We start from the raw sequence: 22,357 nt of genomic DNA, 5'->3' as shown, positions 1-22,357 counted from the left end.
TGGAATGCTGAATAGGGGTTCAGGGGCCATACATAACCCCAACCCTGACGATACCATTATGTGACGCTGGACGTCGTTCATCTAAGTATGTACCTAGGTTGGTATACATACCTATAATAACAGCCATGAAATGTACAGCTATCAAGTGTATTCCATACCCGAAACACATTTCTCGAAACGGCACGGTATGGGGGAAAAGGCCGAATTCCTGGAGTAGATGTCGACCAAACCTCGACTGAAACGAAAGCCATCAGGAAGCCCAAAGAAACCGCGTTTACTTCATTTACTTTTTTCCTTCTATTGGATCTCCTTATTTAATTTCCCTTTCTCTGTTTCCCATCCTTGCCCTCTTTTCTTGGTTTCTTTCATCCCTTTCAACTTCGGCCCCTTTTCTGACTGACTGTCCCTTTGACCTCCCGGAACTCCACTTCCCCGATCGGTTCCTAAGCCAATTGCTGATTGGTAGGATTCCTCATGCCGCAGAGAGAGAACGCCTTCCTACAACAACAGCTTCCATCTTTCTCCTGCACATGCTGCGCTCACTAATATCTTACACCGCATTTCCCTTCGTATATCCAACCTAAAGATGTAGGAAGCAAACTTAGCAACAAAAAAGGGATGCCTGCGTTGCGCCCAGTTCAATTTGCCTTGTGACGAAGCAAACCAATGCGCGGCACGCCTCCGATCAATCCGGACCTGCAGTCCGCCGCCACAGGCCCGGGAAGCAGCCGCTGAAAATACTACACCGCCTCGTTCTGAGCCTGACCTGCTCACCGCCGTCGAAAGAATCGCCCGTGACATGGTCCGATTCGTCCAGGAAGTACAATCGGCCCCATGCATGCCCTTCTTCTGGGACAAGGCCTCCTTGCCAGCAGACAGCAATCGGGTGTTTGCCTGGTACCTGAACTCGCGGGTCAACGGGAGGGACTGGTATCGGCGTGTTGTTATTAGAGGACCCCAAAAACGTTACCCACAGATGCGGTCGGTTTGCTCAGAATACCAGTTTTGCACCTGACAACGAACGTAGCAGGAGGCAAGGCCCTCACAGAAAAGGATATCCCCGTCCGCCCCGTTAACTGAGGCATGTACGGGAGGGACTGGAAGCATGTAATAACTGTTGTCAAGTTACGCATAAATATGTATATTTGTATATGTACACACATCCGGATCATTCAAGTGACTAGAACACCTGTGACCTCACGGACGCCGGGTTCATCCGCGGCATGAAAACCCCTCACAGACACTGGTAGTACCAGTCATTCTGCTTCTGGCACGTCCACGGCGCCACACAGGCCGTAGGACCCTGCCACGAGGCCCCCCCACACTGCTGCCACCGCTGAGCGAGCGCGGGCGCCGACGTCACCGGCGGCGAGCTGCTGCTAGTGGTGGTAGTCGGCACCGCCGACGAGGACGCGGGGGGCTTGACGGTCGAGGTCGACATGGTGGTGGGGCAGGCCGACTCGGTCGCCGAGGGCACGGCCGAGGTGGAGCTCGCGGAGGGGTTGGGGCCGCCGCCGCCGCCGGGGACAGAGACCTTGGCGTAGAAGACGCCGCGGCCATTGGTGCCGACGTAGACCTGGCCGGCGACGTTGCCGCTGCCGACGACGCGGTTGGCGGCCATGGAGCCGAAGCCCTGGTCGCCCTGGACGTCGACAAAGGTGGCGCCGTTGTCCGAGGTGGCGTACAGCTTGGCGCCGTTGGCGCCCACGCCGAAGGCGTACAGGTTCCAGGCGGTCCCCTCGCCCTTGCCGATGGAGATCTGCTCCGTCTTGCTGAGGCTGCTGGCGCCGGCCGCGGTGAAGGTCACGCCGAAGTCAGTGCTGCGGAACAGGCCCACGTCGGTGCTGACCCAGACCTCGCCCGCCACGTCCGGGTGCGCCGCGATGTCCTTGACGGCGGTGGCCTTGCCGAGGGCGGAGGCGACCTTGGTGAAGGTGGCGCCCGTGTCGGTGCTGCGGTAGAAGGCGGCACCGGAGCCAGCGTAGAAGACAGTGTTGTTGCGCTTGTCAGCGGCGATGGCGGCACCAGAGGGGACAGATGCCACAGCGGCGAAGGTGCCCTGGGCCTGCGACCGGAGTACGCCGGAGGTTCCCGACGACCAGAGGATGGTGTCGGCGTCGGCCGAGTAGGCGAGGGTTCCGCTGTTCTTGGTGTCATCGGTTCCGGGGTGGGCTTTCCAGGTGGCGCCACCATCGGCGGAGACGGCGACCTGTGGGGCGCCGTTGGAGTTGCCGACGCGGACAATGTTCTCGGGCTTGTTGCCGGCGTAGTCTAGGCTCTGTTAGTCTATGCATGGTTTTGACGGGCCATCCATCGATACTTACCAACATCGGTGGCGCTGGTCCAGATGGGGTCCATCCACGGTGTCTCAGGCGAGGTGCCAAGGTCCTCGCTGGTCGCAAAGGTGAAACCGCAGTCATCGCCAACGGCAGCCAGAAGCTCGGATCCACCGACCGGGGAGGCAAGACCAAGCACGGCCATCTCCTCAATGCCAACGGCCAGCGAGGAGATGGTGACGTTGCGAGTGGCGGTGTCCCATTTGGTCAGGTCGTGGCCACCATACAGGGTCAGACCAGTTCCGTACAGCCAGTGGTCGCTGTCCAGGGGGTTAATCTCGAGGGCCTCAATCATCCAGCCTAGGCGCTTGGTGTCGCGGGAGACAAAACCGGTGTTGATCCACGGGGCGTTATCGGTCTGCGCGTGTCAGTTTCAAAATTCCTAAGCTCATCCTTATGTGGTATGGACACCTACGTAGAGCCCGTAGTACCAGTTCTGGTCTGGGTAGCCAACCCACTCCCAAATAGTGGTCCAGGTCTCGCCCGAGTCGGTCGACCTGTAAATCTGAGCATCGGGCCACCACGAGTTCAGAGTGGCGACGATAAGAGTGCCGGGCTTCTGCATGTCGACACTGAGACCGCCGAAGCCGAAGGTCAGGTCAGCGCCCGAAACGGGGGTGATGTCCTTCCACGTGCCGGTGGCGATATCGTAACGATGCACGCCTCCCTGGGTGCCATCGTACGGGCCAGCGCCGTCGCTGTAGCTGAGGTAGAGAGCCTTCTCCTCCGGCTGGAGCCTGCACTTGTGAGGGAAATATTTCTTGGGCTGGCCCTCCACGGCCTCCCAGGTCGCGCCAGCATCGTTGGACACATAGAACGAGGCGGTAATGTTGTCGGCGGTTCCGACGAAAATGCGAGAGGTGGCGCCGTCGATAACGTCGGACGTCGAATCGAAGGTGACAAAGGCCAGGCCGATGATGTCCGAGTTGTATCCACTGGTATCGCTGGGGTCGGCGATGTAGGTGCCGGTGTTCGTGAAGGACTCAACCTTGGCCCAGGTCGCACCACCATCCATGCTCTTCCACAAACCGTTGCCGCTGCGAGCACCAAAGTAGAGGATATCGGAATTGGCGGGGTCCACGGCCAGCCTCTCGCCCATGCCACGGCCGGGCATATTTCCGCCGACCTTGAAGGGCAGTTCGGCGGAGGTCCACGTGGCGCCCCTGTCGGAACTGCGAATGATGGCGCCGGGGTTGGGGTCCCAGTCGTTGGTGTACATGCCGGTAGCAGCGTACACCTTGTCGGGATCCTGAGGGTCAAGTGCCATGGTATCGATGCCCCAGTTGCCCCTGATTAATGTAAGTGATGGAGCTAGGCCTTCAATATGCCGGGGTGTGTGTGTCTCACCATTTCTCGTTGGTGTTGATGCTGTCAGTCAGGGGGGTCCACGAGTCGTCGTCGTTTAGCCTGTACAGACCACCGATATCCGTCCGGGCATACGCAACACCGTTGGTCGTCGGGTGGAACACAATACCCGGGACGAAGCCACCACCACCGCCGATGTTGACGTTCTTCCAAGTGGCAGCCGTGGCCGGGGCCACCAAGGCCGCGACCAGGAGCTGTAGCGCAGATGGGCACTGCATGGCTGGAGTGAAGCCGGTGTGAAGTCGACACGATTGGCGTGCACAGCTACATCCAGGAATGTCGAAGCAGGAGAGGCATCGCGGTTGATATAGGACAAGAGGGCTGCTACCTAAGGAAGGACCTCCGGAAGACAGCCCACCAAGTTGACGTAACCATATGCATCTGCCCGGGTTCCCGAAAGCTCGCTACGTCTAGGGTGCATCCCGAGCGGACCGGGGGTGGCATCGAAAACGGTTCCTGGCCCGGGCCCATGGTTCGAACCGGGGAGCGGGTCGAGCGGCCAAGCGGATAGCGGGCGTGAGGACCTCAGAATGAGCAGGATATCGTAGAAATTCCGCGAATCGGTGATGGACGCAAAGGGGAACCGAACGCAAAATTGCGGAGCCATGCCTCGATCACGCCTCGCATTGTCCACCCGCGTTCCCGTGAATGCAACGTCATTTGAGAAGGCATGGAGGATCGGCTTCCGCGTTTTTGAGGGGCCATCGCTGACGCGTGGTTGGTGCGGGACGGGACTGCATCGGGGATCGCGATGTACCTGCAACTTTCTCATATTAAGGTACAGCTAAAATAGCCTATCGTATATCTCACGCCATTGGGGTATGTAGAAGGCGAATCGTGGAGCAATTAAAAGTTGTAGAAGTTTGTTCAAGATCGATCCGAAGACCAGTTGAAGTTGGTTGTGGGGTGCTGCGGGGCGTACCTTCTAGAATTAATAAATTACAGGAGTCCCCGTTTCAGTTCCAGGTTGTTTATAGGGAGCAGCTAGCCCTAATTAGGTCGATTAAACAAAATACGGAGAATTAAACCCAACTAAGCCGATCATCATGGTTTTGATCTTGACGCTCGCCTTCCGCTGCTTCCAATGAATTGAAGCTATCACCGCCCCGCACCCAATATAGAGATCCCATCTGACCTGATAAATCACCACCCTCTCCCCAGCACAAACCACCCTCCATCCATAAATCCAACACTCACTCACCCCCCCAAAACCCTCAAATGCGCCTGATCCAAATCCGTCAAGAAACTCGCCCCCAGCACCTTACTCGGCGTAGCCGGGTCAGTCGCGTTGCACAGCTCCGCAAAGCTGCCGATGGCCGCCAGCTTGTCTGACACATACGCCGCATACTTGGCCACGCTGCACGACTGGCCCGGCCCGTCCTGGCACGATGGCACGGCGTACACGGCCTCGTTGAGGCGGATCCGGATGAAGGTCTCGTTCCTGCTTGGGCCTTGGCGCCGCGTGGGAATTGGGCCGGTGGTTGGTCGGGGTTTGCAGGCTCTTGATGTGGAGGTGGTGGTGGTGGGGGGTGTGGTGGTGGTGGGGGGTGTGGTGGTGGTGTTACCGTCGTCGCCGCCGGCACTGACCCTGCAGTTGAGGCGCTCAAAGGCGATGGTGCCGCGCATGGGCGAGATGCGCGAGCTGCGCCAGAGACGGTCCGTGGCGATGCGGTCGGTCGGGAGGGGGGTTTGCTCGTCGAAGACGCCGATGGCGGCGGCGAGCTGGTTGAGCTGGCCGTCGTTGAGGAAGTTCATCAGCAGCTTGGGCAGCTTGAACGAGCCCCCGCCGGCGGCGATGCCCTCCGCTTCGGGTCCGTCGACGAAGCGTTGGATGAGCGCGTTCAAGAATGGTACCATCATCTGGCGGGACACGTTCGCGCCGGGACCCACGCCGTAGTAGTACCGGAGGTCTTGGTGGTACTCGTACTGGTCGAGCTCTTCCTGTGTGAAGGTGTCGCAGAAGGGGGACATGCGGCCCGTGATTTGCGATTCGAAACCGCAGATGTAGGGGAAGTCGTTCCACTTGGAGTCGTCGAGCTGCAGGTCGCCGTTGATGTATTGAGAGAGGCGTTTGATGAAGGGCGGCAGCCAAATGGAGCGCCACGCTGCTGTCTGTACGGAACTGTCGTCCTTGAAGGTGGGACACATGTCGGACGGCGCGAGGGTGTCGCCGAGGTGGGCGGGCATACCGCGGCTTGTGACGGAGACAACTTTGCCGAGCAGCGTCGAGTTGGGTCCTAGGTACCCGCGGACAAATGTCTGGGCGGTCTGGAGGACCCGGGTGTAGTTGTTGGCCCAGACGTAGAAGTCATCGCCTTCCTGGTACAAGTCCGGATAGCTAATGCCACGTAGAATAACACCGTCAGCTCTCCTTTCCGCAGGAAGGAGATACAAAAGGTTAACTCACCGGGTCCTCAACGTGTATCCCAAATCGTGGAGCTCCTTGTAGCCGGTCTGACTGAGCTGGGCAATCTGTATGTCAGGGTGTGTGAGGGGCGTGTTCCAGGTGTGGAAAAGGAACAACGGCCCCGACGCCGAGTAGTTGCTCTCCTTGAATTGGCGAGCCATCTCCACCCAGCCGTTGTGGGCGCCCGTGTCTGGGTAGCGGGACCCGTGCCGAAGGACGTAGGCAGCCTGGTCGACATGGCAGTTCTTGGGCACATCAGAGGAGATCCCGTTGACATCATCGGCTGTTACGCGGTTAGAAATCCCAAGCATGCAAGCTTGTGGGCACATTTTATTCACTCACCGGCAGTCCAAGGCCCGTTGCCTCCTAGGTGAGCCAGCGGATCTTTGGCCAGGGCGCCGTCTGGTCGGAGCACCGGCTGAACGGGGTCCAGCGATGTGCCGGCACCGGATCGGCCAGAGACCACGCCAGCGCCTACCAGGACCGCGGTGATCGTCTTAGAGAGAGACATTGCTGGCGGCTGGCGAAGCACAATGGACTTGATGGCACGATGCAATACGACCAGAGAAAACCAGATGGCCGGGGACCTGGGGCGTCTGCCATCTTCAATGTCTCACCGTCCTTTTGTATCTCTCGGCTCGAGTTATCCAGCCCTATATCGCGACGCGTTACCACGATATCTCGGCGTCCTACGGTGTCCGTAGCCACGTGCAACGGAGATGCAGCCGAATCTGTAAGAAGAAGCGGGTCACCGTGACGCCGGCGATGCGATGTTACAGGGGCAAAGTACAACCGGGGTATCCACGTGGAAACGAACCAGAGCTTGATTTGGTGGCTGTTTAAGCGGGAAGAAGAGTCCCACACGCGACCGATCTCAAAGTGATAAGCGACAAGAATCATGGACCGGCAAACTTGGTTATCGTAGAATGTGGTAGCGACACGAGCATGCCTGAGTGGCTGGAGTCGGCTGTTGCATTTATTTATTCGTATTTTGGTAAAAATGATATTCCGGACGATTGCGTATCCCTTTTATTTTCTGGCTTCCAGGTCAGACCCTGCATTCCATACTCCTCTTGCCTTCCACACCTTAGCGAGAATATCGCTTCTCATTGCGAGTCTTCTTGTCGACGATGAATAAATCATCAACTCATCGTCGTCCCGCTACTGGGTCTGTCACACCAACAGCGAGCCGCGAGGAATAGTTATGGCGATAACCTTTCTACCCACGACGGCATCGGCCGTCACAACAACATGTATCGATATACGATGCAGCTCGATGGTGTCTCGGAGGGAGGGAGTCACCTCGGAAGAAAGTTACCCTAACCCTGGAACCCGAACGACTCAAACACACTCACTGGTTCCATCCCAGCACCTTCCCGCTGGATGGCGAGGTGCGGGGTGAACGACGAAACAGGCAATGACGTGGAACACATGATCCGTTGACTGCCAACTCTTGGGAAGGAAGTCTCCTCTCGTCCTTCAAACTTCCCGGTCATCTCAGTCACCATCAGATTATCCTCGCAACTTTCCTTTAGACCATTGGGAGTCAATTGGCTCGTTGCACCCTGCCCATGTGCCTGCCTCACTGCGTATCACATACATACACCATAGGGCGTGACCTCCAAAATGTTTAAAATCTCGAGCTCTTCCACGGAAATGGTCCCGATGCGCCTAGGAGAGCTCGCCTCCGCTCTCCCGGGACAGGCTCCTACCGCCGATGCACCGGAACCCTCCCGTTCAGGCCCGCCTCATGCTCCCCACGCTCCGCACATAATTCCGGTAACACCTCCGGACTGGAACAACCTCAAGGTCATCCACCGGAACACTTTGCCGCCGCGTGCCCATTTTTTCTTGTACGAGAACCGAGAAGACGCCTTGTCACGCGATGTCGCGTGCTCCAAGAGTCAACTCATCTCGGGGCAGTGGCGATTCCACCTCTCCAAGTCCCCCCTCGATGGTCCCGTCGACTTCCATCTGCACACCCCGAGCGACCTGGAGTCCAAACATGGCTGGGGTGGGCAGACCATCCGTGTTCCGGGCATGTGGCAGCTCCAGGGTTACGGGAAAGGGCCGCATTACACTAACCTCAACTTCCCATTTCCGGTCGACCCTCCACACGTGCCGATCGATGACAATGAATGCGGCCGTTACGCCACATCTTTCCAACTCGCCTCGGAAGACAAGGGGCATCAGTTCAGGCTGCGATTTGAAGGCGTTGATTCTGCCTTTACCTTGTGGGTGAACCACCGCGAGGTCGGATACTCTCAGGGGTCCAGGAACCCAAGCGAGTTCGACATCACCCCCTTTGTCCGTTGCCCCGGCACCAACTCCCTCCACGTAGAAGTTTACCAGCGGTGTGACGGCAGCTACATAGAGGATCAGGTACGCTGAAACCAGTCCCATCATATCTCCCTGTGACAATGAAGCTCATCTTTACAGGACCAATGGTGGCTCAGTGGCATTTTCCGTGATGTTTGGCTACACAAGTTCCCACCCACTCACTTTGAGGACCTTCGTATCCAGGCCCAGTTGTCTGACGACTATCAAGACGGGACTTTGCATGTCGAGTTCAAGCTCAGCCACAAAGCAAAAGTCAATTTGACCCTCCTGGATACCGACGGGACAGAGATTGCCAGCCAGATTCAGGAAGGGGAGGGCGAGGCCTCAGACGAAGGAACGTGGACCAAAGTCAAGATCGGGCCCCTCAAGAATGTACACAGATGGACGGCCGAGACGCCCTACCTTTATCAGTTGGTTCTCTCTATGCCAGGCTGTGTCTTGGCCGAGAGGGTAGGCTTCCGCCGGACCGAGCTCCGAGACGGCGTATTCTGTGTGAACGGCGCACCCGTCAAGTTGAGGGGCGTCAACCGGCATGAACACCATCCCGACCACGGGCGGGCGGTGCCGTACGAGTTCCTCAAGGCCGATCTACACCTAATGAAGCAACACAACATCAACGCCATCAGGACCTCACATTACATCAATGACTACAGGCTCTACGAGCTGGCCGACGAGTTGGGCTTTTGGATTCTGGATGAGTGGTATGTTTTTGGGAGGCAGGCCTTTTCAACAACAGCGTTCCTAACTGTGATTCAGCGACCTCGAATGCCACGGACTTTTTGTAGTAGGGGGCGACGGCACGGCATTGACATCCGACAACCCTGACTGGGAAGAAGCATACATTGACCGTGCCCGGCAGATGGTCGCCCGTGATTTCAACCGCCCTAGTGTCGTCCTCTGGTCTCTCGGCAATGAGTCTAGCTACGGCCGAAACCATGCCGCCATGTACAAGTTCATCAAGAGCATCGATAACTCTCGTCTGATACACTACGAGGGCGACTGGAACGCTCAGTCTGCCGACATCCTGAGTCGGATGTATTTCTCCATCGGTGACGTCGAATCAATGGCGAAGGCCCGCGAATGGGATAAGCCACTGGTTTTGTGTGAGTATGTGCACGCCATGGGTAACGGCCCTGGTGCCATCAAGGAGTACATCGACCTTTTTTATAAATACCCTCGGCTGATGGGTGGCTTTGTGTGGGAGTGGGCGAATCATGTAAGTTGACCCTGAAGACGTCGCTTGACCAGAACTGATGTATGACCTTCACAGGGCCTAAGGACGAGGACGAAAGACGGGCAAGAGTACATGGGATACGGTGGCGATTTCGGTGATGAGCCCAATGACTACAACTTCGTCATGGACGGACTGTGCTTCTCAGATCACACCCCTGGGCCGGGTCTTGCTGAATACAAAAAGGCTATTCAACCTATCCAGATCCTTGGTATCGAAGATGGAAATAAGGTGCGGATTGTAAACCGGTACGACTTCATCGACCTTTCCCATGTGGATTGTTGGTGGTGGATAGCCTCGGATGGTGTGACGGACTCATTCTGGCCGAATATATCAAACGTCCCTAGTTGTAAGCATGTAATTCCTTTCGCTCGTTACTACCTCTGCTCACCCAGCTTTAGGCCTTCCCGGTCAGCAGGCTCTCTTGGAACTCCCGGGGCTTGAGCAGAAACAACCGGCAGACTCAAACTTACGTCTGGTATTTCCGAACTTGGTTGCTAACGCTTGGTCCAGCGCGGGGCACATCGTTGCGGACGGGGAAGTGCAGTTGACGAAACCCGCGAGCCTCCGGCTTCTACGCAATGTCACCAATTTCTCGACGCAATCGTTAGAGGTGAGATTAACCAGCACGATCCTGTCAATTATCAGCAGCCACGGGCTATCTTGGAAATTCGACCTTGTTCGTGGCACTCTCGTCAGCTGGCAGCGCTCAAAGCGCTCAAGGTCGGGCTCAGAAAGTCTCTCCCCAAATATCCTCACCGAGCCCATTCGCTTCGACATCTACCGCGCCCAAACCGACAACGACCGCGGCTGCGATTTTGGCCGAAACTGGCGTGACCGCCGTCTACATCAGGCAAAGCACCATCTCGTCCAGTCGTCTTGGCACCAACAGGAAGACGGTGTTGTCGAAGTCATCACCAAGAGCCGCATCGCCCCGCCGGTCCTGAATTGGGCTCTCGAGGTTACCACCACCTACCACTTCGCAGCGGACCACGTCTACATACGGGCACACGCGAAGCCTACCGGTAACCTGCTTCCACGTGCATGGGGCCGCTTGGGCCTAGTCACAGCGTTGGCGGGGTGTGCCGAGGCTCGCTGGTACGGCCGGGGTCCGGGCGAAAGCTATCGCGATAGGAAGCTCAGCCAGCATGTAGACTATCGGGAGGTGCGCGTTGACTATCTGATGACCGACTACGAGTTTCCGCAGGAGAATGGAAACCGGACGGACGTGCGGTGGGTCGAGTTTGTCACGGCTGCGCCGGCCCGCCTGCTGAGGGCGCGGTACGGGGACTTTGAGGGCGCAAGTTTCTCGGCGCTGCCGTACACGGCCGAGGACCTTGACGCGGCCCAGCATCCGTATGAGCTGAGGGAGAGGAAAAGGGGCGATTTGGTTGTGCATCTGGACTGGATGCATCACGGCCTGGGGACGGGGTCGTGCGGGCCGGAGACGCTGCCGGAGTATACGCTGGATGCGAGCAAGGAGTATGAGTTTGAGGTTGTTTTGGATTAGCGTGTGGATGTTCGGTGCTGCTTTGGAGGGGAAGGTGGAAAACGGGAGGGTACTTGGCTGTCGGAGCAGGGTTCGGCAACAAAAAAGGCAAAAACATACAACACCGAGGATTCCCCAGTCGTCACCGACCTGAGTACTAGTTCGGCTCTCACGAGTTTGACTAGGGGAGAGCGGACGGGATCCCGTACTTTCTCGCGGATATGGTCGTATGTGACAGTTGGACAAGCCAGTGCTGTTGATCAAGGTGGGTTCTGGTACTCCACAGAATAGTATAGCAACGAACATACGTACATCACCAAGGATTCGCTGGTCGTCACCGACCCAGGATCCTAGCAGCCGTGTTATCGTGATTAACCAGCAATGGTATTAGGTCCTAGATGAGAGTGCCCCATCGTCACTCTAGGTAGGTATATAAAGAGCAGCGCTAATGTCAGCGCTTTAGAAACCCTTGTGTCCTTTTTCCCATCCGGATACCTTCAGCTTCATAGACTTGGTGGAGACGTACAGGTGGGCCATCGGCACCAAGGCCGCATCCCAAACGAGTTATTGTGAGGAATATAGCTAAAATCACTCGGCGGGAGACTTGTTAGGCTCGACGGCGCTCGAGGATCGACGGGAGGTTCGACACGTCCTAGAGTTTGCTGATGTTATCAACATAATTCGCTATCTTGCCGAGAAATAGCGGGGGGCTATCAAGCCACACACGCCGTTCCACCTCTTAACTAATCCTTGACCCTGCGCTGTTCCCGTTCCAGCTCAGCGAGCAGCTGTTCCAACTCGCGCTCCTTCCGTTTTATCTCGCTGTCTATCCGTTTCAACTCGCGGACATTCCGTTCCCGAAGCTCGATGTGCCACCGCTCCAGCTCACGGTCATTCCGCCCCCGAAGCTCAATGAGCTGCTGTTCCATCCGCTGTTCCAACTCGCTACACTTTTCAGCCATGTCCAGGCGTGCGTTTAGGTATGGGTTTTGCGGTTCGTCGCCAACCTCAATGGTGAACTTTGCCGGGTCGTGTGCATAGCGAGCCCAACGAAAAATGGACCTTAGTTTATCATATGTCAATATGACGGTGGGAATTCTATCAAAAAATGAGTTAGACTTGTTGCAATTCTTGAAGAGGAAATCGCCAAACCTTGTGATCCCGGCATCCAGCTCAGCGGCTGAGGGGCGGCAATAAGATGCTGGCAAACCAGCGAAACCAACAAAGTCGGACAAATAAAGACCGACTTGTCCAGCAGGTTGCTGGTCGAGATTATCGTCGTGGTAGAGTATATTATTGCAAACCCAGTGGTCTGGACGGCCGTTCGAAACCAGGAGGCTGAACCACGCCTTCGTCAAGTCGGGGTACTCAAGGTCGATGATAAGTACGGCCTGGATCTTGCCGTCCGACAAGCCGATGTAATCGCGCGCCTTACTCTCTGCATGCTGTCGGGTCTCGCTCCAGGAAACCTCACAAACCAGCGATGGCAGCGTATGGACGACGCCAAATGAAACGTCGGGCTGCTTCCAAAGTTTGGCTTCGTACTTGATGTCGGTCGTACCTTGGGGTATCACGGACTGTATAGCCCGCAAGATTTTGTCTTCATTCGTAGGGGACCACGCATCTGCAAGACACTTTTCGAGATACTGCTCAAGCTCAATCTTAGCCTCGCCATGTACCACAGATTCGCTCATAATCTCGAGAGACACCATCTCGGTTTCGTAATCGTATTCAAAGTGTCGGACCTTCGGTTGGTCCAGTTCGGCCAGCTTGGCATTCAGATATTCAGAAAGGCCCTCGACCTTGCTTGCCTTCCAATGGAATTTGAGGCCCAGTTCTTCTGTACCTCGTTGGCGGAAGCTGGCGATGGCGTGGATGACATCCTCAATCGTTGAAATACTGGGTAAAAACTGGGAACAGTTAGCGGTCGTCATTATTTATGTGGAAAGGAACACAGAAGTACCAGCTCCTCAGCACGGCTTTCTCCATTGAGGGAGATGGCGGTCGGCTCCTGGAGGTTGGGAGTCGTTTGGGAAGCCATTGTAAAACTCTCTGGCATTTACGCTGCAAGAAAGAGGAAGGGTTCAAAAGCGGGCATGATTGCCTATTTATGATAATACTAATGAGTGGCCCGAGCGCAAGATGACAGCCCTGATCTCGGAACAACAACCTAATTTTGCAAGAATGGGCAGGCAGCAGAGCTACAATCACACTGTGCCAAAGCAGCCGACTTCCAACCTCCAGGCTCCAGCTGTAGAGTGCAACGTGCAAAGTGCAAACTTCGCTCCACCAAGCGGGCCCAGTTCTCATATCTCCATCCCTTCTAAACTCCCCTCTAAACCCAAGCTCAAACCCCCTTCACCGCTACCCTTACCCTTCTTGATCGACTTACACTCGATGGCGCACGAAATGAAAACAGCCAAGGCGCTGGGAAGAATTAACTAGTAAACACCCTCATCAGCGCCCATTGTAGATCTCTAGGATTAGAGGCAGCTCATCGGTGGGCACCAGTCAGCGGAAGGAGGCTAACTCCGTTGTTGATGAGCTTTGTGATGCCGATGTCATGAATTCGCTGCGTCGACCAGATTACACTTTGGTTGAGATACATACATGAATAAAAAGTTAAAAAAAGAAAAAGCAAAAAGCTCACCACCAAGCCCCATTCCCCGGTGGATTGGAGGTTGGTGGTTACGAAAACCCTGTTTATTCAAAGTTTTTGCGCCGCGAGGGGGAGTCGAACCGGTCCTCTTTCGATTGGTGTCCAACCGGTCCTCCACACAATGCCGCTGAGCTAAACCGGTGTTCAACTTCAATTGTGAGGAGGCGGTGACAGTGTGCGTGCGGGAAGTTGTATATATAGGCGGGCGGGCGTGCCAGGAAGGTACCCCGTGGCCAGTGCGCGAGGGCGGAGGGATGCTAGAAAGTTTACTTGCAGCTTCCCACCTATTAAGTTAGTGGATGGCCACATCCTAGGCAGCATATAATAAGCGGAGCAATCCGAACTTATATCAATGGGAAAGTTAAGTATTAGCCTTCCAAGGGGGTTGTCAGTCGCGTCCTGTTGTTTTAGGACTCTCGGAGCTTGTAATTAATACCTACAGGGGTAATGCCAAGAGATGCTCGGTTCAAGCCGGGGATACGATCGCCAAGCGGCACGGCCCGGCAGGACCGGAGTGGGTCTTGGCGATCGAAGCGGGGCATCCCACGTGTGCGCGCATGCATCACCCTTCGGTTTTTCTCCGAGATCAACATCAACAACGCCGCAAAATGAGGGGCAGAACGATAATTGGAATGGTGATGATTTTTCTTGTCCCGTATAGCCTGGCGGTATCCCAACAACAGATAGCGTTTATGCCAACCAGATAGCCAACGCGGTTTCTCGAACATCCTACACACACACGCCGATCTCCAGCTATCCAACGCATCGCATCGCATCGCACACCAACTTGGGTAGCCAAACGAAGCGCCATGGCAGAGAAGACACACAACCTCAACAGCAGCAAAGCCACCCGCCCCCTGCCCGCCGCTCCTAGCGGCCCGCTGCCGAGGACGACGACGAAGACCCAAATCTCTGACACCACCGCGCCAGTCTCGAGCGCAGGCCCTTTCTCCTCCCGTTACCACCACCAGCACCAAGGGACACATCCACCCCCTTCCCAGCCACACCCGCACTAACAGCAGACCGAGACCGATTGTCATCCCCCTTCTCCGCACCAGTCGCCATCTCCTCCTCTATCACCCCCCGCCCCCTCGCAGCAGCAGCAGCAGCAACAGCATCAACAGGTTCCACCACCCTAACAGCAGCAGCAGCAGCAGCAGCAGCAGACACCGCAGGCGCACCATCCACCCCCCTCCCTCCCGCCTCCCCATCCGTCGCCCTCACCACCGGCATCTCACCCCCATCCCCACCCCGCTCCCGCTCACCCCCCTTTTTCGGCGACCCAGCCGCCGCCCCAACCGACGACGGCCCACCCGCCGCCGAGACCATCAACCGGCGCTGCATGTAAGCGGCCCCCGTACTCGTAGCGCGTCTCGGGCGCGTTTGTGGCGCCTCGCCCCCACCGGCGATCGACGGCGTGGGCGTCCGGGTCGGGGTCGGGGCTGGGCTGGGGTTGCGCGAGACACAGGCCGATAGCGGCGGGGTGGGGGTTGGCGAGTTGGCGGTGGTGGGTTTGTGGGGGTGGGTGCTGCTGCTGCCGGTGTCGGGCATGGAGTAGCGTTTGTTGTGGTTGTTGTTGTGTAAGATGCTTTTGCATGCGGCGGCGCAGAGTGAGTCGTTCGAGGTTGGGGGGAGGTCGGCGGGGCGGGGGGCGTCGGAGGTCGAGGAGCGGGTGGTCCAGGTGTTTCGTCTGCCGCGGCTGCGGTGGGAGGTTGAGGGTGCTGGGGACGGCGAGGTTGCGGGGTCGGGGTTGGCGAGTGCGGCGGAGGAGGAAGAGCTGTGGTTCTGGGACCAGCTTGGTCGGAGGCATACCCAGAGGGCGGTGACCGAGATGAGGGTTTTGGTGGCGTCGTCTATTTGGTGGATGGTGCGTTGCGACGACTCGCGGTCGGGCGACGACGGGATGTAGACCCCTGAGTCGTTCTCGCCATCGCTGGTGGAAGCCGACGAGGAGAGTTTGGACGGCGAGTAAGGCGCCCGGACGAACGATGGAGGGGTCGTCACAGACTGGGAGCGGCCGACACGGGTGATGGGTGGGTGTCGGGCGTGGGAGGGAGAGACGGAGATATACGTGTCTTGGACATCAAGAGTCGAGGGGGTAAGTGTCGCCATGACCGGATGGCGCCGCGTTAGAGGGTTGATGATGCTAAACGTGTATCGCGTCTGTGCCGCGGCTGATGAACCGGATGTGTCAGTGGTGGGCGAGACAGCAGCTGTGTGCCTGCGCGCCCACCGCGCAGTCGTGGTCTTGCCATCGGCATCGGTATGGACAAAGTCGAAAGACCCGTTGGGAAGAGGCCTGGCCACCCAGACGGAACCGTCGTCCAAAACGATCTCGGCCTCCTCCGAGTGCCGCAGTGGGCTGTAGACTGCCAGCAGATTCCTCCCCTCCAGATTCTCCTCGTTCTCGCCCTCCATACTGTCGGAACCTACGTCGCCGTCATCCCTCCGCACCAGCACAATGTCGTCATATCCAAGATGGCGCTTGACACCAAAGATGCCGGGAAATCGCTTAGCTAACCGGGGTGCCACGACAGGTCCCGCGATTCGCGAAGCTGGGAACACCTCCAGCACCGGTTTCGACCTGCCCTCCGGGGACACTTTCTGCAGTTGCAAAAGCAGCCTGGGTAGGAAGAGCTTTTGCACCACTTTCGTCTTCCCAATGATCCTTGGCGTAGGGTATCCCAGGTAGTACGTAGTGCTCTTGCGCCGGGCTCGGCGCGGCCGGCGGTGGCGCGCAGTGCGGGCAAACAGAGTGCCGTCGATCGAATGGGTCACATCGCTAAGTTCGGACTCGGAAACCGAATCGTCATGAGTCGAGGGCGTCGGTGGCGGGTCGTCCTGCGGGTCTTGGAAGCGGACGACGGGCGAGGGCGAGCGGGGGATGTAATCTGAGGCTGGCCGTTGCCGAAGAGCTGGCGCTGGCGCACCGTCCGTGGAAGCTCGCGTGCGCTGCTTAGGTGGCGGGAAGGTAGAGCGCAGTAACGGCCCTCGGAGGTGGGCGGGGGATTGGACATTAGAAGAAGGGCGATTCGAGTATTCGTGGCCGTGGAGGCTGGCTCCCGAGTGCAGGAACATGGTATTAGGATACTATGCGCCTAAGCCGTGCAAAGAAGCAGAGGAAACAAAATAAAGACAAGTTATGGCCGGAGACGGGTGTTGAGCTGCAAAGGACCTGCCTCGCTGGGGGACAACCGGGAATCCTCGACCAGTGGATAGGTCGCGTGAGCCTGGTGAAGCTCCAAGTTTGTGTAACTGCCTCCTTGAAGCACCGTCTGTAACTGTATTACAGAACTCAATGGCAATGTGAGAAAGCAGTGTCGCAATTGCAATACCTGGCTACTCCAGAAACCGCCATGGAATTATAAATCGAGAGTTGAGGGGTCGCAGCTGCAAGGGCGGTCGGTCTCGATCCGGCGCCAATGGGTGGGCAGACTCTCTCAAATCCAATGCGGCCCTGGCGTGGTTGAATTGGTAACTTTTCGGCCCGTCGGAAGGGCAAGTTTCGGGAACTTGTGACGTATGTGATCACCTCGAAGGTAAAGAGTGTCGAGAAACAAAGAAATTGTCGCCTTGGAGTGGTACTTTTGTTGAACCGAGCGGTTAGGGGGGGAAGGGTGGTGTTCCGGAAAGGAATAATCGGTACTTTACGTATGATTACCTGACCCTGACGCCAGTCCTAACTGGGTCGGCGCGGGGACGGTTGGTTTATGAACTCCGAGTGCATGGTGGGGATCAGTGGGTCGAGACCCTGAAAGCTGGGAGGAGCGCTGTGACATCGCGTCGAGCTCGTCAAAATCAGGCGGGCAGCCCTCGGCCCATCTCATTGGTTCCACCTTCCCACCATCTCTCATCTCTCTCCCCAATCCCGACATCAGGATGAGTTGGAGAAATGACCGTCTCCTGGGCTACACAAGATCGGGTCGTTAGGAGATGGCATCCTTCATCGAACCCCTTTGGTATTGGATCCTCCGGTGGTCCTGAATGGTGGTGGACCAGCTAAATGGGCACCCGGTACTTTCCCGAGCTGCGGCGGTCGAAGAACGGGGCAGACCCGGCCAACCGAGAGCAGGAACGTTTGCAACCCAGGCAGACTGTTGGGTACCCTTTTCCCTTCTTCACATTTTCACCGTGCAAGGCAACAGCCACACAAAGAGCTTACCTGAGAGTCGAGAGAGAGATGACTGGTTTCGGCAACCGCGCGCTCCGATCACCCACTCCGGCAGTCTCGGAGGGCTCCAGATTTCCAGCTTGTTCTAAAATGCCAGGCTATTCGCTGGGTCAGCAGTCGGGGTTGTCGAACGACCGCTCCGTGCCATCCCGCCGCCAGCAGATCGGGTCGACAAAGCGGTCGAATCCCGACGGTCGTGAACCGTGGCCGCTCATACTGGGTAGAAAAAAAGATCTACACTATATTCACGTAAGGTTATTAACAGGGTCGCTTTGCCATGGAGCCAATGCCCGATTTGTGTGCGACAGGGTTGAGGGCTTCACTTATGACCAAGAGGTACCCATCTCGCGTTAATCGCTACGACCTGGAGGCTGAGAGCTGTCTGCACGGAGGTCGGCAATAGACAGCATGTAGGTTGCATCGCGTGCCGCTTTCCCACAGTTGTGCGTCATGAAACCGGCAATCGGAATCGCCACATATCGATATTGCCGCGACCAGTGAAGCAGCCTCGCAGCCCAAGAAACAGCCCAAAAAGCGTCACCAGTGGGGGCCACAGGCGAGCAGGGGTCGCATCCGCCAAGCTCAAACCGCCAAATCCAACCAACACCTGGCATGAAACATTGCCATCAGGCACAGCAAACAAAACACATGCCTCGGATTCAATTTTAGCATCATCGGCCAATCATCCGACCCGAAGTTTACAATGCGTTGATCCAACATCAGATGAACTAACTCTAAACTCTAAATCCAACAAGCAACCCGAACAGGACTGACTCGCCACACACGATGGCTCCAAAACACCAACCTTCCCACAACCACACCCAAATTCATGCCCACCCCTACCGCACACTTGTCACCTCCTTTGCGGCCTGGAAGCTCTTCCTTTTTGCCATTGTCCTCGGCAGCACCCTCGTGGGCGATGCCTATGACACCTCTGGGGGGCTGTTGCTTCAGGGCCCGGCAAATGGCGACGCGGCCACCCGACCGGCCGGTCTGGGAACCACGCTAATCGCCCGCCTAACCAGCTGGGATGCCATCTATTATGTCAGTGCCGCGCGCAGGGGCTACCTCTTTGAACAAGAGTGGGCGTTTGGAGCTGGGCTGCCTTTTGTAGTGAGGACGCTGCTTCGAGGTGGGTTACCCCATCAATCAGTCAGCCGGTCGGTCATGAGCAATGACGGCAGGTCTGGCTGCTTGTCTGGCTGCTTGTCTGGCTGCTTGTCTGGCTGCTTGTCTGGCTGCTTGTCTGGCTGCTTGTCTGGCTGCTTGTCTGGCTGCTTGTCTGGCTGCTTGTCTGGCTGCTTGTCTGGCTGCTTGTCTGGCTGCTTGTCTGGCTGCTTGTCTGGCTGCTTGTCTGGCTGCTTGTCTCATCACGCGCCTTTTTCTCTCTTTGCCCATTGGGGAATCTATGTCCGGGCTTTCCGGTGCTAGCTCGTCCGTCCTTAAGGTAGTTGCTGATCGCCACTAGGACTGGAGTATGTCGGCATCATCGACGCACCCGTGCCCGAAGGAGGAGGAGCCCTCGTCGCCGAAGCCCTGGCCGGCATTCTCGTCGCCAACACGGCCCACCTGCTCTCGGCCCTGGTGCTCTACCGCCTCGGCCAGGTGGTCTGGCGCGACCAGACACTATCTTTAGTCGCTGCGCTTCTGCACGTCATCTCCCCGGCCGGCCTATTCCTCTCAGCCCCTTACTCCGAGAGCTCCTTCGCCCTGCTCGCCTTCTCGGGCTACCTGCTCTTCGCCCTCGGCTGCCGCGCCGAGGGCAACAACAATAGCAGTGACAGCCCGACCCGCCGCGACCTCTACACCATCTCAGCCGGCGTGCTCTTCGGCGCCGCCACCGCCTTCCGCAGCAACGGCCTCCTCAACGGTGCCCCCTTCGCCTGGGAGGTGCTTCGGCACCTGCCGGCGTTCGTCCGCCGGCCCACCGCCATCGACACGCTGCGTCGGCTGGCAGCGCTTGGCGTGGGTGGAGCGGCGGTGGCGGCGGGCTCGCTGGGGCCGCAGGCCGCGGCGTATCTGCGGTACTGCATCCCCTCCGGCGCATCCGGCGGGGAGGAGAACCTGCTGCTGCCCAGGCCATGGTGCCAGGGATATCTGCCGAGCATTTTCACTTTTGTGCAGCAACACTATTGGTAAGGCTGACCGACCGTTTTCTCGTCTTACGTTCCGTAAAATCCCGTGAGCGACGACAAATCAGCTGACTGACTGACTGGACGGGATTAGGAACGTTGGTTTCCTCCGCTACTGGACGCTGCCCAACCTGCCGCTGTTCCTGCTCGCCACTCCGATGCTTGTGATTCTGGTCAAGTCCGGGGTGGATTCGCTTCGCGGTCGGCATCTTCCCGGCGGCGCCAAGGCCGTCGACGGGGAGTCGGGGCGATTGTTGGCCCTGGTCCAGTCCACCGCCGCCGCCCAAGTGCTGCTGGCCGTGCTCGCGGCGACGACCTACCACGTGCAGATCATCACCAGGATCTCCTCCGGGTACCCGCTGTGGCACTGGTGGCTCGCGGGGCGCCTCGTCCGGGGTGACAAAACCGGCAGCCGCATCGTCATGTTCATGGTGATGTACGCGTCCATCCAAGGTGCGCTGTTTGCGTCGTTTCTTCCGCCAGCATAGAGAGAAGTGTTTGTCATATTACCATTAATTTTAATCTAATCCCGGATTCAACCCATGCATGGCTCTGGTCGCGTCGCTGTCCGAGTAGAGCAAGCAGTGCGCTACTCGAGAGGGAAGAAAAGAACAAGAAAACCTGATTTAAACTAACAACCCCGTACCATCACAACCACTCACCCACCTAACCACCCACCTCAACCACACCTCAACCACACCTGAACCACACCTAAACCACACCTGAGCCACAGCTAAACCACCGCATGCCTATTCACAATCCACCCCGCCCTCAACATCCACATCCACGCCAGCGCCGGCGACAGCACCAAACCCAACACCCCCCCATAAACCGCCTTAAACACCACCCCATCCCACCTGCCCAAAAATACCCAATCCCCCTCATACCGCGTCCCCACCGCCGCACAAATCCCAATCATCGGCCCAACCATCACCGCAAACGCCCCCACCGCCACCAACAACCCCCTCCCCACCGCCCCCAACCAAAAACCAACCCACCTCCCCACCCTCCCTCCCTTCCCCGACCCCCGACAAGCAGCAGCAGCACACCACCGCCCCGACGACCACGAACTCCCCCTCACCCGATTATAATGATCCAGCATGCAGAACCACCGCATCCCACCCCACCGCGGCTCCCTTACCCAGCGGGGCGCGTGCGGCGCGACGAGGCCCCGCGAGAGCGCCCCGTTGACGAGCACCACCAGGCAGAGCCACGTGATTACGCATTGGATGATTGTGGTGAAGGCCGCGTCGGTGAGCAGCGAGAGGGGCGGGTGGAAGAGGAAGGGCGGGATGGAGCCGCTGGGGGGCGGGCCGGGGGGTAGGCGCGGGGTGGCGTATATGCCTGTGAGAGGGGGGGGGAGGGGGTTAGTTTGGGTGGTGGTGGGGGGTGTGGGATGGGGGTGGGTTACCGTAGCCGACGAGGAGGTTGAGGAGGCCTGCGATGAACATTGAGGGCAGGGCCTGGTGGAGGAAGAGGTAGGCTAGTTGGTGGCGGGTCAGGCGGGTGGTGGGGACCTGGATGCGCGCGTCGTAGCCGCGGTAGGCTTGGCTGGTAGCCGTGGCCGAGGGTGTGCCGCGCTCGGGCAGTTCCATCGATGACTGGTCGGGGTCCTCAAGGGCCACGATGGTGGTGAGGACCGGTCGGAGGGGTCGCGTGCTGCTGTTGCTCTCTGGGTCGCCGTTGGAGAGCTCGATGGGGGCGGCGCCGAGCGTGAAGTCGCGCGGGTTGGATTCGATCCACCACGACATGTTGATGGTGGTTCTGGGTATAGTTATGGGTCTGGTTCTGGTTGAACTGGGGGGTTGGAAATGGGTGTGGTGAAATGGGCGATGCCTGGGATTGAGTGGCAGGTATGGCTGTCGGGGAGGGTCTATTTGGGGTGTTGGTGTCGAGGTTCAACACGAGGACTTTTGTGTTGTACCTTGGTGAACCCAGGCGGATGGGGGAGGGAGCGGTAGCACCTTCATTTCCGTAGGAAAGGGGCCACGGTTACTCCCTCCTTGAGCGTTTCGGGGGCAGCAGGAACAGACTACCGGCACAAGTTGCTGCTGCGATATGGATTTGGGCCATCGTCGCTGCGTTGTGAGTGGGTGTCCTCCGATGCAGGGCTCATCGGGAAGACCACTATGGCCATTGCATTCATTGGGAACCATTATTATCCAACATCGTTTCACAGCAGACTTTATACGTCGCGCAACCCGACCAAACTGCCGCCCTCGGCTTG

The 22,357-nt window shown here is 57.8% G+C and overlaps 7 protein-coding genes across 7 annotated transcripts; 2 read left to right on the top strand and 5 right to left on the bottom strand.

Annotated features, from left to right (window-relative positions):
* Positions 1-1,108: 1,108 nt before the first annotated feature.
* Positions 1,109-4,093, bottom strand: F5144DRAFT_105023 (uncharacterized protein). Its single transcript, XM_066782099.1, has 4 exons — positions 3,684-4,093; positions 2,752-3,625; positions 2,325-2,694; positions 1,109-2,271 (listed from the first exon to the last, which is right to left on the bottom strand). Exons 1-4 carry the CDS (start codon positions 3,917-3,919, stop codon positions 1,235-1,237), a joined length of 2,517 nt encoding a protein of 838 aa, XP_066646180.1. The 5' UTR covers positions 3,920-4,093; the 3' UTR covers positions 1,109-1,234.
* A 592-nt stretch (positions 4,094-4,685) lies between these two features.
* On the bottom strand, positions 4,686-7,104 carry F5144DRAFT_105092 (histidine phosphatase superfamily). The gene is made up of 3 exons (XM_066782100.1): positions 6,451-7,104; positions 6,109-6,391; positions 4,686-6,039 (listed from the first exon to the last, which is right to left on the bottom strand). Exons 1-3 carry the CDS (start codon positions 6,617-6,619, stop codon positions 4,899-4,901), a joined length of 1,593 nt encoding a protein of 530 aa, XP_066646179.1. The 5' UTR covers positions 6,620-7,104; the 3' UTR covers positions 4,686-4,898.
* Positions 7,105-7,773: 669 nt separating this feature from the next.
* Positions 7,774-11,189, top strand: F5144DRAFT_482939 (uncharacterized protein; the record flags this gene model as incomplete). Its single annotated transcript, XM_066785365.1, has 5 exons — positions 7,774-8,490; positions 8,548-9,149; positions 9,205-9,664; positions 9,719-10,028; positions 10,081-11,189. The coding sequence occupies 5 exons, from the start codon at positions 7,774-7,776 to the stop codon at positions 11,187-11,189; spliced, it is 3,198 nt and encodes a 1,065-aa protein (XP_066646178.1).
* Positions 11,190-11,885: 696 nt separating this feature from the next.
* Positions 11,886-13,224, bottom strand: F5144DRAFT_609588 (uncharacterized protein). The gene is made up of 3 exons (XM_066791633.1): positions 13,132-13,224; positions 12,321-13,078; positions 11,886-12,266 (listed from the first exon to the last, which is right to left on the bottom strand). The coding sequence occupies exons 1-3, from the start codon at positions 13,207-13,209 to the stop codon at positions 11,912-11,914; spliced, it is 1,191 nt and encodes a 396-aa protein (XP_066646177.1). The 5' UTR covers positions 13,210-13,224; the 3' UTR covers positions 11,886-11,911.
* A 1,473-nt stretch (positions 13,225-14,697) lies between these two features.
* F5144DRAFT_544786 (uncharacterized protein) lies at positions 14,698-16,905 on the bottom strand (the record flags this gene model as incomplete). Its single annotated transcript, XM_066787319.1, has 3 exons — positions 14,698-14,962; positions 15,093-15,604; positions 15,640-16,905. The coding sequence occupies 3 exons, from the start codon at positions 16,903-16,905 to the stop codon at positions 14,698-14,700; spliced, it is 2,043 nt and encodes a 680-aa protein (XP_066646176.1).
* Positions 16,906-18,610: 1,705 nt separating this feature from the next.
* On the top strand, positions 18,611-21,099 carry F5144DRAFT_561109 (GPI mannosyltransferase 2). Its single transcript, XM_066788237.1, has 3 exons — positions 18,611-19,130; positions 19,467-20,133; positions 20,225-21,099. The coding sequence occupies exons 1-3, from the start codon at positions 18,785-18,787 to the stop codon at positions 20,616-20,618; spliced, it is 1,407 nt and encodes a 468-aa protein (XP_066646175.1). The 5' UTR covers positions 18,611-18,784; the 3' UTR covers positions 20,619-21,099.
* On the bottom strand, positions 20,864-22,284 carry F5144DRAFT_626764 (uncharacterized protein; the record flags this gene model as incomplete). Its single annotated transcript, XM_066792275.1, has 2 exons — positions 21,542-22,284; positions 20,864-21,474 (listed from the first exon to the last, which is right to left on the bottom strand). The coding sequence occupies exons 1-2, from the start codon at positions 21,879-21,881 to the stop codon at positions 20,864-20,866; spliced, it is 951 nt and encodes a 316-aa protein (XP_066646174.1). The 5' UTR covers positions 21,882-22,284.
* Between the last annotated feature and the right edge of the window lie 73 nt (positions 22,285-22,357).

This window comes from Chaetomium tenue (assembly GCF_020726465.1).
Source record: "Chaetomium tenue strain MPI-SDFR-AT-0079 chromosome Unknown F5144scaffold_2, whole genome shotgun sequence".
NCBI lineage: Eukaryota > Fungi > Ascomycota > Sordariomycetes > Sordariales > Chaetomiaceae > Chaetomium > Chaetomium tenue.
Note: the sequence above shows the minus strand (reverse complement) of the source record. Positions and strands in the feature narration are given on the sequence as shown.